Here is an 18,064-nt window from a genome sequence, read left to right on the forward strand (position 1 = left end):
ATTTCGGGCCAGCAATCAGGAGGGAAACCACATCTCCCTCACCTGGGGCACAAATTCCAATTGTAACACTTCAACCACCATCAACTAATTCAGTAAAAAACAGGACTCAAATCCATGGCCAATAGAACCAATTTTAAAATGAATTATTATGCCCTCAAAAATAACACTTTGGAGAACGAAAGTCAAAGGAAAAGCTCACCGATCCAGTGATGATGGTGCTCATGTGGCATCAATCCAGACAGGACGCTGTGATCTACCCGCACATTATTCACACACAGTGCCAGCACACCTAGACTGTACTGGTAAAGGTTGGTCAGAGGGACATTATGATCTATGATCACAAAATGAAACAGGCATTAGTATTACAGCATCAACGGTGACTGATGTGGAAGAACTGCTGAACCATCTGGACTCGGGGTTTGTCAGTGTTCCTATTGCATTGGCCCAGCTGACAGACAATTGACAAGAGTCAGAACCAATTAAGGCTGCCTTCACAACATCTCAAAATCACAATAATATTATCGTGTACAAGGGCAGGATATACCCCATTACAATAATATCCAATGTACACTATGACACATGCTGTCACCACAACATGTTCAAATGTAATGCCTAAAATCCCCTCACATGCTCTATGACAATATTATATATGTTATAAACTCTTAACATACAACATCACACATTATTATATGCACATACAGGCTCTAACACTGTACCACACTTGGTACATTTGTTACATCACTGGCTGCTTGATACCCTCCTACTCATTTCACGGTTTACTTGGGAATCCTCTCCTAACCTCCTCTTTTACCTTTTCCAAAGCTCCCAACCAATTGAACATGCTGAAGATAGTAATATTTAAAAAAAATCATAAATAGGAAGCCACCTCAAGAGGTGAAAGGTCAAAGTGCGACCATTTTGATAAGCTCCCAATCTCTCCCTGACACTAGGAATATGTGACCCCGCCCCCAGTCCTCTTGCTGCTTTCAGGATAAACAACCTTCAGGGAAATGAAGAGAGGTAACAGGAAAGTTGAGTGTAACTCTGCTCTCTTCCCAGTCATTTTACTCCAATGAGGCACGCCTACAACTGTTGGCATCAGACAGACGCAAAAGCACGTTTACTGAGGCTACAGCACTGCTACTGCACACCCATTTCAGTAGTGAACATTGCCATGGGAGTGTGCGCATGTTGATTCACCAGATACTGTGGGGAGGCGCTGAGTGGCGGTGAGGCATGGCACCATGACACAGACTGGGCTCATATAAAACACCCAACCGGAGGTGGCAGAGAGGAACTTCACTCGCTGCAAATGGACATCGCTGGCAAGGCCAGCATTTAATGTCCATCGCTGGTTGTCCCTAAGTAGATGGTTGTGGGTCTCCTTGAACTACTGCAGGCCGTGTGGGTAAAGTGCTCCCTAAGTGTTGCTGGGAAGGGAGTTCCTGCATTTTGACCCAGCAACAAAAAAAGAACAGTGATATGTTTCCAAGTCAGGTTAGTACATGACTTGGAGGCTTATAGCCTTCCCATGTGCCTTCAGCCCTAATCTTTCCAGGCGATTTGAATCTCCAGTATAAGAATAAGCTCACTATTCAAATAACCCAAATGATTTGGAAATTCCCAGCTTGGTTCTGGCTGTCTGTCACCTGTGGGCTAAAATTGGCCAAGAATAGCTAATGTAGGTCACCCCAGATAACTCCATAAAAGACCAGAATCGAGGGCGGCACGTGGCACAATGGTTAGCATTGTTGCATCACGGTGCTAAAGACCTGGGTTCGATCCCGGCCCCGGGTTACTGCCCATGTGGAGTTTGTGCATTCTCCCTGTGTCTGCTTGGGTCTCACCCCCACAACACAAAGATGTTCAAGGTAGGTGGATTGTCCATGCTAAATGAAATGAAAAATTAAAATAAAATCGCTTATTGTCACAAGTAGGCTTCAAATGAAGTTACTGTGAAAAGCCCCTCGTCACCACATTCCGGCGCCTGTTCGGGGAGGCTGGTACGGGAATTGAACCGTGCTGCTGGCCTGCCTTGGTCTGCTTTAAAAGCCAGCGATTTAGCCCTGTGCTAAACCAGCCCCTTAATTGGAAAGAAAAAATGAATTGGCTACTTTAAATTTTAAAAAAGCCCGGAATTAGTTGTGCACAAATTGTATGGTGCGTTTTCTGCCCTATAACAGTGACTACAATTCTAAAATACTGCATTGGTTGTAAATCGCTCTGGGAAGTCCTGAAGTTCAAAAAGGTGCTTTATAAATGCAAGGCTCCTTTCTCTGTGAAGCACGAAGTGTGATATTTAGCACAGGGCTAAATCGCTGGCTTTGAAAGCAGATCAAGGCTGGCCAGCAGCACAGTTCAATTCCCGTAACAGCCTCCCCGAACAGGCGCCGGAATGTGGCGACTAGGGGCTTTTCACAGTAACTTCATTTGAAGCCGACTTGTGACAATAAGTGATTTTCATTTTCATATTTCCGGGAATTGGGCAGTTTCTACAAAAACTGTATGATCCACAAAGCCAGAAATAGCTGAGAGAGCAACTAAAAAACAGCACTTGTGGAAACACAGGTTTTTGTGCCCACCAATCTCAACACTTTGTGATTCTGCAGAGCCTATCCCCGTCAGCAGGTGGCAGTAGTTATGATTATGCTAAACAGTACCACCTAGTGGCAGAGCAGGGTACAGGCGTCACTGTGCCGACAGAGAGCACACGGACAGACTCGCACACTTGCACCCTCCAAACACACACACATACAACTTCTAATGTCCCCCAAGCACAGAACTCCTAGCCTCCCCACCCCTCCTCCCACACACCCAAACACACGTATACACACACTCACACAGAAGAAACCACACTGTGAAAGGGCTTAAACTACATACGGTTTGTGTGGCTTTTCTCGGCTCTCAGTTTGTTTTTGAGATATGGCAGAGCCTCCTGTAGGCTATCAAGGTCCTCGCAGGATGCTCGAAGGGCCAGCAGGTACAGAGCTACCAGACCTGTGGAGGGTCGCAATCCTGGGGAGCTAAGGGAAAGAATGATGAAAATTTGTTAAGTCTTTCCCCTCCTTGTTAAGCACAGATCTTTAAAGACACTTCATCCGTGAGATTCCAATTACTCAGCCCTACTGCGTCCAGACGATTTAAACCTTTCTGCTGCCTCAGTGAAATGTTTGTGTTACTCGAGCAATGATCCAGAGGCTTGGACTAATAATTCTGAGAATGTGACCTTAAATCCCCCAGTGGGACCTGGAGAATTCAAAACTAGGCACTAGTAAAACGGTTCACCAAAATCCCGCGAGAAAGAAATCTGCCATCCTTACCTGACCTGGCCTAGACGTGATCGCTGTCCCACACCAGATTGCGCTTCAGAGTCAACAGCAGAGCTAAAGTGACCGAGCAAGCTACTCAGTTGTAGCTAACAGCCATCAATGGCTCAAGGAGAAGGCCTAACACCACCTTCACAGGGAACGAAGTGTGGCCGATCCATGCTGTTCTTCCCATTAACACTCACATCCCACGAATGAATACAAAGCAAAATCATGTGCACATGTTATGGGGTTGCAAAAAATTGGGAAGATTCTGGGCGGAAGCGTTCACAGTCTTAGCCAGGATATGATGTGGAGATGCCGGCGTTGGACTGGGGTGAGCACAGCAAGAAGTCTTACAACACCAGGTTAAAGTTCAACAGGTTTGTTTCAAATCACTAGCTTTCGGAGCACTGCCCCTTCCTCAGGTGAATGAAGAGGTATGTTCCAGAAACATATATATATATATATATATATATATATATATATAGACAAAGTCAAGGATGCAACTCAATGCTTTGAATGCAAGCATTTGCAGGTAATTAAGTCTTTACAGAGCCAGAGATAGGAGTAACCCCAGGTTAAAGAGGTGTGAATTGTCTCAAGCCAGGACAGATGGTAGGATTTCGCAAGCCCAGGCCAGATGGTGGGGGATGAATGTAATGTGACATGAATCCAAGGTCCCGGTTGACTGGGAGGGCAACGGCTGGTTGGTCGACTGTACAACTTCCTGCGGTTAGAGAAGATAAAGTAGGAGTTAGGCTCTACAGGGGGGTTTGAGGAAAGGTGGGGGATGTTTGTGACCGTGTTTGAGGAACTGTTCGTCGCGGGGGGGGGGGGGGGGGGAAATCTGTACAGACTGTATAGTTGATTGTTGGGAAGTATGTTTCCTAGGGCATTTATTCGCTGTAACCTCTTTTGATACATGTTTGTAATAAAATACTTTTTTAAAAAAAAAGTACTAATGTACCAATCTTGGACTGGTGTTCGGCAGAGGAGATGCTAGCCTCCTGGGAATTTAGGGCAGGTTTATGTGCCAGCAGCTGACTGCAGACTGCCAACTCCTTAGAACCAAAATAATTCCCCAGTCATGCCGCAGAGATGCAGGGAATAATTTAGTGACTAAACCTATTCTGATCACAAAGAACACCTTTTCCTACCTTAGTAACAATCGCCAAACTCGGGCCCTCCCTCAGATCATCTTCTGAGAAAACCCTTTTTCATCCTTTTATTACCTTTAGACTTAACCATTCCAACTATCTCCTTGCTGGTCTCTCCCAATTAAACCTAAACTCATCTAAAACGCTGCTGCACACCTAATACCAAGTCCCCTTCACCTCATCACCCTTGTGCTCACTGACCTATATTGGCTCCTGGTTAAGCAATGCTTCTGTTTAATTATTATAATTGTCGTGCCCCTTGCTATTTCCGCTATCCTCAAGATCTGACCACTTGTGTATCCCCAATTTTAATTTCTCCACCCGTGACCCTAAACCTATCTTCACATTTTAAGAGAGAGGAACAGACAGGTTAGGAGTGAGAACTGAAGGGGTGAGCGAGGCAAGTGAGAGAGCGAGGGTAAACGTATGAGAGAGAAGCAAGAAAGCAGGGGGGCGCGGGAGAAGGGAAGAGATGAGGAACAGAATGCGAGAAACAAGGGAGAAGGAGGTGAGAATAAGAAACGGGGGTAATGTGCAAAGGAGGAGAAGAAGGTTGAAGAAGACCAATCTACCAGACAAAACATGTTCAGATGGGCACGGTAGCATAGTGGTTAGCACTGTGGCTTCACAGCACCAGGGTCCCAGGCTCGATTCTCGGCTTGGGTCTCTGTCTGTGCGGAGTCTGCACGTTCTCCCAGTGCCTGCGTGGGTTTCCTCCGGGTGCTCCGGTTTCCTCCCACAGTTCAAAGACGTGCAGGTTAGGTGGATTGGCCATGCTAAATTGCCCTTAGTGTCCAAAAAGGGAGGGATTATTGGGTTAGGGGGATAGGGTGGAAGTAAGGGCTTAAGTGGGTCGGTGCAGACTCGATGGGCCGAATGGCCTCCTTCTGCACTGTATGTTCTAACTTCAAAAAGATGTGCCAGGGATTGTGAACATTGTTCGGTGCAGAAAATAGCTGAAATGAGTTTTCCTGACAAAGTCACTTCACATTGCCCTGCAATGATTCTACCTTACCACACTACTGCTTTTGGGGAACCCTGATGTTTTTGCTGCATCGCAGGAGAAGACTATTACAGTTTATCAGGAATTTCCTAACATCAAACATAGGTGTCTCCTTATAAAAATGCCATATCACACCATCCACCTTTAGGAAGCCCCTTTCACAGTCCCATCTGCCCAGAGTTTGGCAACCTTCAAGTTATCATATATAAAAGGTGCATGGATGGGTAGCAAGGCGGGCTACAGCAGGAATATAAACTCCTTTCTAGCTCACTTCCCTGTATTTCCTGCACCAATAGCTCAAAGTGCAAAAACAGGAAAATGTGCTCTACTCGTTTTCTGCTACATATCTACCTGGAATGACTAAATAGACGGAGGATCTTTTTCCTGGAAACAAGGCAGCTGAAGCATGACATAATAGACATTGTTAAAATGAAAAAGGGGTTTGGTAAGGTAGACATAGAGATGATGTTTCCGCTGATGGGGAATCCAAAATTAGCTCTAAATAAAAGCTCAGCACTGATAAATCCAATGGGGAACTTAAGACAAGCATCATTACCCAGAGAGAACTCAAATAGTCTTACATTTATATAGTACCATTCATGACCTAAGGACATCTTAAAGTGCTTTATAGCCAATGAAGTACTTTTAGAGTGTGGTTACTGTTGTAATGCAAGGAGCATGGCAGCCAACTTGCACAATACAAGCTCCCACAAACAATGGCACGGTGGTACAATGGTTAGCACTGCTGCATCACAGCGCCAGGATCCAGGTCCAATTCTGGCCATGTCTGCGTGGTTTCCTCCAGATGCTCCAGTTTCCTCCTGCAGTCCAAAAGTGTGCAGGTTAGGTACATTGGCTGTTCTAAATTGCCCCTTAGTGTCCAAAGATGTGCAGGTTAGGTGGGGTTACGGGGATTGGGTGGGGGAATGGGCCTAGGTAGGGTGCTCTTTCAGAGGATCGGTGAAGATTCGATGGGCCAAATGGCCTCCTTCTGCACTATAGGGATTCTAATTCTAACAGCGAATCATCTCCAGATAATCCATGCCTTGTAGTGATGTTGATTAAAGGATAAATATTAGCCAAGAGACTAGGAATAACTTGTCAGGAAGCAGAGGTAATTTTAAATAATCTATGTTTGCATTGTGGGATTTTGGAAATCAGGGGCGCGATTCTCCGACCCCCCACCGGGTTGGAGAATCGGCAGGAGCTGGTGTGAATCCCGCCCCCGCCGTGTCCCGAATTCTTCACCACCAGAGATTCGGCGGGAGCGGGAATCGCGCTGCGCCGGTCGACGGGGGTGGGAATCGCGCCACGCCGGGCCCACCCCCGGCGATTCTCCGGCCCGCGATGGGCCGAAGTCCCGCCGCTGTCAACCCTCTCCCGCCGGCATGGATTAAACTACCTTTTGAACGGCGGGACAAGGCGGCGCAGGCGGGCTCCAGGGTTCTGGGGAGGGGTGCGGTGCGATCTGGCCCCAGGGGGTGCCCCCACGGTGGCCTGGCCCGCGATCGGGGCCCACCGATCAGTGGGCGGGCCTGTGCCGTGGGGGCACTCTTTTTCTTCCGCCTTCGCCATGTCTTCACTATGGCAGAGGCGGAAGAGACCCCCTCCCCTGCGCACGCGCGGGGACGACGTCAGCAGCCGCTGACGCTCCCGCGCATGCGTCGCCCGAAGACCTTTCGCGCCGGCTGGCGTGGCACCAAAGGCCGTTCCCGCCACCTTTGGGGCGGCCCGACGCCGGAGTGGTTCCCGCCACTCCATTACGCCAGAATCCCCCGCCCCGCCGGGTAGGGGAGAATCCCGCCCCAGGTTTTTATTTGAGTCTTTGTTACCCAATTAATTTTTTCCAATTAAGGGGCAATTTAGCATGGTCAATCCACGTACCCTGCACATCTTTGGGTTGTGGGGGCGAAAGAGAATGTGCAAACTTCACATGGACAGTGACCCGGAATCGAAACTGGGACCTCAGCGTGTTGAGGCACCAGTGCTCTGGTTCGATTCATGTTAAACAAAGTCGTTTGAACGAATGGGGGTTTTGGTTTAATTTCAGACTGTATTTGCATTGTGTTGAGAGTGCACAACGTGAAAAGCAAACAAATGCAAAGAAGGTGAGCTGTTGCTTTGCAACCAGGGGGCACCTTTAGGTTAGGAAGCATTTTGGAGTTTAGTTTTAACTGGACCCAAGGCAGTTGGAGTTAGGTAGTGAGATAGAAGACAACTCTTCCAACTCTACCAGGAGCAAGTAAGAGTAATGGGCAAGAAAACAAAAGCCAGAAACTAAAGAACAGCTAGTTCTAGAAACCACGGAATGAAAGGAGAAGTTCCAGGAAAATAGGAGTCAAAGGAAATTTGAACAAGGTACTGGTCATTAAAGTTAAGGACAGAATTAAAAAGTGCAGACCTGATGGCATTGGCGAAAGAGAAGCCAGGTAACTGAAACAGTTCTAAGGTTTCTCACCTTAGTACATGTGAAGCAATAGTGTTCTATTTGTGGCTGGGTGCCTAAGTGTTTATGTGGAAGCTTGAATGCATGTGAGAATTTAAGACAAAGGAATACAGAAAGGAGAGTTAGAAATCCTGGAAATGGATTCCTGATGAAAACAGCTGAGAGAAAGCGTGTTTCGGAAGAAGATTCTAAGGTGGGTCTTTTTGACAGTGGAGTTTGGAAACATACGTGTAATAATCATCTGGGGGGATTTGAATAGAAATCCACAGAAATTCGATTGGGTGACATCTGCCACTTGGTTTCAGAGTGGTGTGTGTCTGACCACAGTTAGCCTGTTGGGTTACAGGGACATATTTATTGAGAACATTATAGCAGAAGATAAGTTTTGTAACCTGTGTTCTTTTTAAAATCTGTGTATTGTGAAGTGGGAGTATTGTATTATAGTCAAACATTTCATGTTTAACAAATGTTTTTTTCTGTTGTTGAAAACTAATTGGTAGTCCTGTCACTCTGTTCATCCACGTCTTCCAAAAAAAAGTAAATACGTTACGGTCAATTGAGCCAGGGTTCCATTCTGAGACATTCCGTCCAGTAGTAACCTCAATTGGGATCGTAACAAACTCCCCTGCTCTTCAAAATAATGCCATGGAATCTTTTATGTCCATCTGAAAGGGCAGACGGGACTTGATTCTAATGTCCCATCTGAGAGACGGTAGCTCAGTCCTGCATTGGAGTATCAGCCAAGATTTCTGTGGTTAGATGTTACCAAAATGCACTAGGTGAGGCGAAGAGTGTAGATGGGAATCTAGATAAATGATATGAGGGGAAGGATATGCTGACATTGTTAGATGAAGTAAACTGAGAAGACGCTCTTGGCAAACATCACCAGAATGAAAACTTGCATTTAGATGGTGCCTTTAAAGTAGTAAAATGTCCCAAAGCGCTTCACAGAAGAGATGATTAAAACCACTTAGGGAGCTATTTGGTAGGTGAACAAAATCCTGGTCGACGAAGTAGGCTTTAGGGCAGCACGGTGGCGCAAGTGGTTAGCATTGCTGCCTCACAGCGCAGAGGCCCCAGGTTCGATCCCGGCTCTGGGTCACTGTCCGTGTGGAGTTTGCACATTCTCCCCGTGTTTGCGTGGGTTTTGCCCCCACAACCCAAAAAAAGATGCGCAGGTTAGGTGGATTGGCCACGCTAAATTGCCCCTTAATTGGAAAGAAAATGCATTGGATACTCTAAATTTTAAAAAAAAAGTAGGCGTTAAATAACATCTTACACTGGGAAGAATGGAAAGGTAGAGAAGTTTAGGCAGGGGATTCCAGAGCCTGGAGCCTAGGTAGCTGAAGACACATCTGCCAAGCGCTGAAAGAAGAAAATCAGGAATATTCAGGAGGCCTGAATTAAAGCAGCACAAATATCTGAGGGTTATTGGGGTGGTGGAGGTTCCAGAGACTGGGAAGGGCGAGACCATGGAGGGATTTGAAAATAACATTGGGAACTTTAGAAATCAAGTACCCGCTGGAGTGGGAGCCTATCTAAATTAGTGAGCACAGGGTGAACAGGATTGTTCTGAGTTGGGACACTGACAGTGGAGTTCTCGTTGACCTCAAGTTTTTGGAAGGTGCAAATTGGGTAGGTCAGAATAGTCAACTCTAGATAACAAAGGCATGTGGCTAAGAGTTTCAGCAGCTGATGAAACAAAGCATAAATCAGATGGGCTGAATGCCATTTTTCTACACTGTATATATGATTCTACAGCAGCTACATTGAACAATCCTGGTTCCTCTCACCCCTCTCTAACTTTCTCCCTTTGTATGCAGAAGCTCAAAGTACAAGGGAAGGGACCAGTTTGTAGTATTCTTGGCAACAGTGAGGAATTGCACCGGTCCCGGCGATGGGAAGGGAACATTGCATGGACATTGCCTTGTTTTTGGAGTACATGTAAATTTGATTTTGGATGTGTTAAGATTGGTGCCATAAAGGTATAGTCAGACCGTACGAAGAGGGTAGGAAGAGGTTGTGAGAGAGAGAGAGGACGGAGCGTGTGAGAAGGGGAGTACAACTAGAACGTAGGTTATCAGGAGATATACTTAATTCATTTCGGACCCAGAATGAGGGAAACCTGGGCAGTATGAATCTCTTCTACCAGATTTACCACCGCTTGTATGGCCAGGGACGGGTTGTCTGCTACCCGAACCCCGTATCGGTGTCTAGGTTATTTTCTGTTTCACCGCTTTGGGGCACTCCCCAAACGGTGGTTCATTGTCAGCGTTCCGAGCCACCACCCGAGCAAGTCACTTTTCCTTACGATCCGGGTTCAGCACCACCGGCTATTTGCCTTCCTCGGGATAATTCCCACTCTCAGTATGATAAGCTGCAGTGGGGGAGGGAAGGAGAACTTGGAAGGGCCCCTTCCATCGTGGCTCTGACCCTTTCCGAGTCCAATTTTTGACCATGACATAACTACCAGGCTGCACTGAAAGCGAGCTATGTAATGGGGACGGTGACGGGTGAGCCACGCGGACCTGGCCATGAAGCTCCTGGGGGACCTTAGGGAGGGCTAGAACATAGGTAGTCATTTCTTCAGTCATATGGTGAAACTGAACCAGTCTGGGAACCTGCAGGCTCCAGGGAGTTCTAAGAGGCCTGCCATAAAGAATCTCGGCAGGAGAGAGCCGGGCCGGTCCCGCAGGTGTAACCCGCAGCTGGAAGAGGGCAACGGGGAGCAACTTAAGCCATGTCAGTCCCGTGTCTGCTCTTCATTTAGCCAATTTAGTTTTGAGGGTCTGATTGTGTCTCTCAACCAACCCGGCCGCCTGCGGTCTGTACGCACAGTGTAACTGCTGGCCTATGCCCAACTGGGAGCAGAACTCCTTGTTAATCTGTCCAATAAAATGAGGCCCCTTATCAGAACTTAACTGAGCTGGTATGCCGTACCGGGGAATGATTTCCCGCATCAGAACTTTTAACCACAGTAGCAGCTTTATTATTGGTAGTTGGATACGCCTCAACCCATCTGCTGAACACGTCCACAATGACCAAAACATATTTATAACACTGACACCTTTCCAACTCAATGTAATCCATTTGGAGCATCTCAAATGTTTGCCCCGTACCACAAGGGATACCTTTTCCGGTGTTATATTGCTGACAAATCAAACAGCGATTACTGATACTCTGGGCCAGCCCCTGCATTTTAGGGTGCCACCAAGTGTCCAGCAACAAATCACTAGTCCCCCGAGCCCCACAATGAGTTGCAAAGTGTACACATTCGATGACCCATAAAGCCAGTACATCAGACATACAAGTCTGATGTGCTGGCGTGGTCCATAAAGAAGAAACAGAATCATATGTACAACCTAACCGTTTCCACATTTGTTTATCATTCTCAGGAGTGTCCTCCTGTAACCTTATGCCATCTTGGATGGTTGGCATTGGCTTGTCAGAGGCAGACCTATTTATTGCAGAACATTTAGTCTGACTTAACATTTTAGGCACCATCACTTGCTGAATTTGCGTGGCTGTCCGCGCTGCACAATCTGCTCGTTCATTACCAACGTCAACTGGGGTCTTACCGTTTGTATGGGCAGCGCATTTAATGATGGAAATCTACCGTGGGCAGTCAGGTGACTTGCTGTACCAAAATGGTCAGAATTCCCCTCAATATTGTGCTATGTTAATGCATTGCCTACCACCTTCCATGGCTACTGTCGTGAAATGTAATAACATGAATTGGACAGAGAACGACCCTTCCCAGATGGTCCAGGCAGTCAGATTTTATTGGAAGGAGGGTGTAGGCCATGAAGGAAGCTCAGTTACAAAGATTAAGACTGAGTATGTAATGAAAAAGGATGATGAGACCGCAACCAGCGGCAGATACAGTGGCTTACCAGCTGGAACCCCAATATTGTGACCTTGGGTGGGTGGATCAACACGGGGGAGGATATCAAACCCACCCAAATGGACACTCAGCCCCTCCTTATCTCCCACCGTAGGCACCAACAGCTCTACAACTGCCGCCCCCTCTGAGGGGCCATTGGTCTACTGGGAAAAGAGGATGGGGCAGATATAGAGGGAACAATGCATGTTTTAATTGTGGCCGTACAGATCACTGGCATCAGGAATGCCCCTTTAAAGACAGGCAGCAGAAGGAGACTACCCGACCCAAAGGAGGGGGTACCCACCAAGGAGAGGACAGACGAGATACACTGACTTCTCCCAGGCAAACCCTTTCCCAACACAAGATTCACTAGCTAATTTAGTCATAAGGACTCTCCAATCGGACAGGGAACCTATTATCTCTCTGCAGATAGGAGATCAACATTACCCATTTATAATCGACACTGGAGCAGTCATGTCTTCGGTGCAATCAGAACTTCGACTACCACTATCTGACCACACCCAGCATTTGTCGGGGTCCCAAGGACAGGTGTGGGAGTATCCTATTTCTGAACCTGTGACAGTCACTTATGAGAATAAGTCTACAGATCATCAGTTTGTGGTGACTACTGGATTGGACTGTAACTTGTTACCCGAGATTTACTGTGTATCTTCCAGCTACAGCTAGAGTGCGGAGACGAAGTGATAACGGTTCAATCATGGAGGATGAGACAACAGTGCTATATTTCTATCACCCCCCCAGTGGTGGACGTTAGACATTGAACATTCACTGCATCACGTTACCCTGGCCTCTGACAGAACCGGACAAAACAGGGTGTTGGAGGACAAATACCGGCTGTTAATTGGGACCGAATGGCCAGTCAAAGTTACAGCCACAGTCACGGGAAAAGAAGGTACAGCCGATTTTGTAACAATACCACCACATTTATGGCCACAGTCAGCTTCTGTAGGCCCTCATATTACATGTCAGGTCCACAACCAGTACCATGCCAAGGATCTGGGGCCTATGGTAAGGAGGGCAGTGGATCATTCAGACCCAACAGAGTACGCACTTCAGATCGCCGGGTAAATATTTATACTGACTCACGATACGCCTTCGGGGTAGTTCATGACTTCGGACAGCTCTGGAAGAATAGGGGATTCCATACAGCGGCCGGCACGGAAATATCCCACCGGGGTTTAGTTAATGACCTACTGCAGGCCCTCCTTATGCCCGCGCAGATTTCCGTCATTAAATGCGCTGCCCATACAAACAGTAAGACCCCAGTTGACGTTGGTAATGAACGAGCAGATTGTGCAGCGTGGACAGCCGCGCAAATTCAGCAAGTGATGGTGCCTAAAATGTTCCCAGACTGGTTCAGTTTCACCATATGACTGAAAAAATGACTACCTATGTTCTAGCCCTCACTAAGGTCCTCAAGGAGCTTCATGGCCAGGTGTGCGCGGCTCACCCATCACCATCCCCATTACATAGCTCGCTTTCAGTGCTGCCTGGTAGTTATGTCATGGTCAAAAATTGGACTCGGAAAGGGTCAGAGCCACGATGGGAGGGGCCCTTCCAAGTTCTCCTTACCAGCCCCGCTGCAGTCAAAGTGGAGGGGCGGAGTGCTTGGGTCCACCTCCACCATTGTAAAAAGGTCGGTCACTAACCTGCCTCCCTTCCCCAGCACTGTTTTACAGGTGTGGAGCATGATGGGGTGGCTACGCACCGCCTGTGTAATCTTCGGCCTCGCCTCGCTTGGAGTGACATCGGCGACCAAAACGGAAAAAGGAAATATCACCTACATCTGTAACCCCAACCAAACTACAAGGACATTTCACTTATGCAGAGGTAACGTTCTTCTCTGCCCCCATATACGAGGACATGGTATCGACTCATGGAAGGTCATCAGGTTAACGGACAATGCAGGACTCATGAGGCAATTGCACCGGTCCCGGCGATGGGAAGGGAACATTGCATGGACATTGCCTTGTTTTTGGAGTACATGTAAATTTGATTTTGGATGTGTTAAGATTGGTGCCATAAAGGTATAGTCAGACCGTACGAAGAGGGTAGGAAGAGGTTGTGAGAGAGAGAGAGGACGGAGCGTGTGAGAAGGGGAGTACAACTAGAACGTAGTTTATCAGGAGATATACTTAATTCATTTCGGACCCAGAATGAGGGAAACCTGGGCAGTATGAATCTCTTCTACCAGATTTACCACCGCTTGTATGGCCAGGGACGGGTTGTCTGCTACCCGAACCCCGCAGCGGTGTCTAGGTTATTTTCTGTTTCACCGCTTTGGGGCACTCCCCAAACGGTGGTTCATTGTCAGCGTTCTGAGCCACCGCCCGAGCAAGTCACTCTTCCTTACGATCCGGGTTCAGCACCACCGGCTATTTGCCTTTCACTTCCTCGGGATAATTCCCACTCACAGTATAAGCTGCTTGGGGTAACTGGGGATTTGGAGGTTGGAAGGACTGGTTGATAAATATGGACATGTATTTAGCAGTGGCACTCGGCTGCATCTTTGTGGGCCTGGCCATCCTTAAATGCGTGATGGGTAAAATGCAGGGTACACTGGAACAGATAGACGCCCATAGAATCTTGGCTGTTAGGATCCACGAGGGTGCAGCGGATGACGGGGTGCTGCAACAGGAATTGGAAATGCAGCGACAAATCTTCTTAGATGAGGGGCCGTAGCTATGGATTGGACCGATAGGTTATGAAATGATAAAAGGAGGGAATGAGGAATTGAACAAACGAATTTGATATAAAATAGTTAGTTCAAATGTTAGTTACAATAATGTAGATGTGAGCCAGTCTGATAGTAGTGAGTTCACAAACAAAGGACAAAGTGATTCAGAAAGCATGGCAAGGAGGGGGAAAAGGATGCTGGGTAACAAGAGGCCCAGGGTTAAGGAATGCGAAGTGAGCCAATCAGGATATATGGCCAGGTCAGGGGGTGTATAGGATGACCTATGAGAATCTTGTATGTGAAACTTGATACCATTTGAATGAGGTTTGCAGAGATTTCTTTGTCTCCGATCTCTCTCGGTTCTGGAGCTCCAGGAGACCGCTTGTGTGTTCTGAATCTCTGTGGAGCGAGTCAGCCTTGCAAGTTGGTTAAAAATAAATAATACTATACCTACAAATCCACCTAGAGTTTTATTGAGGCCAGACTGATGGGTAAAGAATTCAATATTGTCAACAGAATGAGCCCAGCTACTTGAAGCTTTGGGTTGGGGTCTGGAAGAATGATTACCTGGACAATTTGCTTTGAAGGTCAGTTTTCAGTCTCTGTAGGTATCCCTGTACATCCTGCAGGTTGTACTCCGGTGATAATCGGAGGGCAATGTGGACACTGGGATTGGCCGGCAAAGCCGAGACCGTGAATTGCAGGAGACGTGTGTCCAGGGACGTGATGGTGTCTTCTAAATTGCCGTGTAGCTCTGATTGAAACAGAAAAAAAAAAAAGAGGACATAAGACAGGGACTTCCAATGGACTTAGTAGCAATTACTTTCTCTCAATTAGCATGCAATAAACCTACCTACGCTCCAATTTTCCTTCATTGTACGCAGTGAGTTTCTTGCACATGTTCCTCTTTAAGATTGACACATGACCACAAATCAAGAGAATGCGGTTTGTGGATAGCATTTTTATAACACACGCATACACACCACTCCGCAGAGGTGCAGACAGGAACACACACAGCCACGCACACAGATATGCATGCACGCACACCACCCTTTGCGGGCGCACATAGAAACACACATAGCCGCTCACACAGATAAGCATGAACGAGCCCCACACTCTCATGCCTGCCGACACTAGCCCAAGCACACAGACACAGCCACCTGCACACAGACACAGCCCCGTGCCCACCCTGAACACAGGCACAGCCACCTGCACACAGACACAGCCCCGTGCCCACCCTGCACACAGACACAGCCACCTGCAGACAGACACAGCCCCGTGCCCACCCTGCACACAGACACAGCCACCTGCAGACAGACACAGCCCCGTGCCCACCCTGAACACAGACACAGCCACCTGCAGACAGACACAGCCCCGTGCCCACCCTGAACACAGACACCTGCACACAGACACAGCCCCGTGCCCACCCTGAACACAGACACAGCCACCTGCAGACAGACACAGCCCCGTGCCCACCCTGAACACAGACACAGCCACCTGCAGACAGACACAGCCCCGTGCCCACCCTGAACACAGACACAGCCACCTGCGCACAGACACAGCCCCATGCCCACCCTGAACACAAACACAGCCATGTGCGCACAGCCTTCTGATACTTCTCAGGCAAGCCCAGTACTGATTCTATGCTTCCAATCGCTATCTGAATTTACACCCCTCATTTATCCAGTTCGGAGATAGACAAACCCAAAAACCAAGATTCTATCCTTTGCTCAAAAGACCTACATTTGGATAGGACATCTGTGGACTTTTTATTCATCCTGAGGAGTTGGTGGTCTCCTCCCTGTTTCTTTTACCATCACACCTGACTTATACAGGATTGCTACAATCCTCTCCATTTTGTAGAGAGATTCAGTAATGCAGCTGCATTTTTAAAAAAAGTTCTCTGCCTTTTTTATAGCAGCTTTTGCCACACTCAATCCAGTGGCTTTATTTTCCTGTTGCACACATTTGTCTTTTGCACAGGTTTATGGCACCCAAAGCTAACTCAATGGCCCTGCAACTTTTCTAACCAATTCAAAACTGACTTTGCAGCATGACTGTAACCTGGCTCATTGCTCCCATTCACCACCTCTTTTATCCCAAAAATCACTGTTCTGCCAAGTGTCCTCTGCTTCCCAGGGTTTCCATACACATGCCTCTTCTGTGCTGCACTAAATCTTGTCTGTGGCCGATCTGTGGTCTTCAAACTTAACGCTGCCACTATGTTACATTTTGGAGTTCCTTTACCCAAAATTGCCAATCTCAACACAGTATGTTGGATTTATCCGAATACTCCAACTGATCTACATACACATTACAGGATAGCTCTACAGTAGACAAGTCTACACGAAGGGTTTAGCAGCCATTATTCCCAGCCACAGCAACAGTTGCTAGTCCTACACCGCTAAATGGCTGATCCTTTGCTGATGTACACATTCTCAAGGCAATATCCCAAAAATGATCACAGCAAAGATAGATGTCTGTTATTTTTTATTTCAAAGGACTTACCTAGAAAAACGTATTTTGGAACTCAAAAGGCAAGAAAACTAAAAACATAACGATGAAGAGAAGCAGAAACAAATCAGAAAAAGATGCAGTGAATAAAGGTGAAGTCAGGCGTTGGCATCTTGTGTATGCTAGGAATTTATTCTCTGTCATCAGTCTGATTAAGAACTTCGGAATGGAATCCTTTTTAGTCTAAACTAATATCTTATGTGACTATTGACTTTTTTCATAATTTACTTTGGAATTCTACTAGCTGGAATTTTAAATGTGGATGGAACACAGTTTTAAAGTGATAGGAGGTCTTCACAAGAGTACTTATATGAGGTTTATTTTTTAAAAGGGATATAATTGATAAATAAGTTATGCTTGACTTGTACTGAATCGTGTTTAGACCATGTGGAGTATTCTCTGCATGTGCAACTGTGGTCAGCATATGATTTAAAAAAAAGGACAGAGGGGCACTGGAGAGGATGCGAAAAAGATTTACAAAGGTGATACTGGAAATAGGAGGTTACCCCCATCAGGAGAGGATGAACAGGCTGGTTCTCTTTTCACTTGAAATGAGTAGGCCTGATGGATGATCAGAGGGATGATTCAATGAAGGTCTTTAAAACTACAAAATCTTTTGACAGAGTGGTTTCAGGGAGAATATTCTTTCTGCGGCAAAGAGCACAGCTAGAGGCCATCAATATAAAATAGTTACCAAGAAATAGGAAACCCCAAAACTTCTTTACCAAGAGGACATGAAACTTGCTACTAGAGGGAGTGGCTGAGATGAAGCTAGATAGTCAAATGAGGGAGAAGGGAAACCGAGTTGGAAAGAGGAAGGATAGGAGGAGCATTGCACTCCAGCACGAGTTAGTTGGGTTGAATGGCCTGTTTCAGTGTAGTACATTCTGTGTGTGATGGCCAGCATTTATAGGCCATGTGGGATATGATGAGAGCAGCTGAGTGAATGGTTCCATGGTGCGGTTGTCACCTGTCTCCCACCATTCAACCTTTGCCTGAGAATCATTGTGCCCTTTGAGGAAAGCCAATTTCACCACAGTAACATCAGCATCTCA

At 46.9% G+C, this 18,064-nt stretch overlaps 1 protein-coding gene across 4 annotated transcripts in view; it reads right to left on the minus strand.

Annotated features, from left to right (window-relative positions):
• Positions 1-18,064, minus strand: part of tcn2 (transcobalamin II) — a 77,064-nt gene that overhangs the window by 34,937 nt on the left and 24,063 nt on the right. For all 4 annotated transcript variants that reach the window (XM_072497938.1, XM_072497934.1, XM_072497944.1 and 1 more), the window contains exons 3-5: positions 15,063-15,249; positions 2,881-3,023; positions 200-331 (exon numbers count right to left, since the gene is read on the minus strand). In XM_072497938.1, the coding sequence (XP_072354039.1) occupies positions 200-331; positions 2,881-3,023; positions 15,063-15,249 (462 nt within the window). The remainder of the gene's footprint in view (positions 1-199; positions 332-2,880; positions 3,024-15,062; positions 15,250-18,064) is intronic.

This window comes from Scyliorhinus torazame, chromosome 1 (assembly GCF_047496885.1).
Source record: "Scyliorhinus torazame isolate Kashiwa2021f chromosome 1, sScyTor2.1, whole genome shotgun sequence".
In the NCBI taxonomy this organism is placed as follows: Eukaryota; Metazoa; Chordata; class Chondrichthyes; order Carcharhiniformes; family Scyliorhinidae; genus Scyliorhinus; species Scyliorhinus torazame.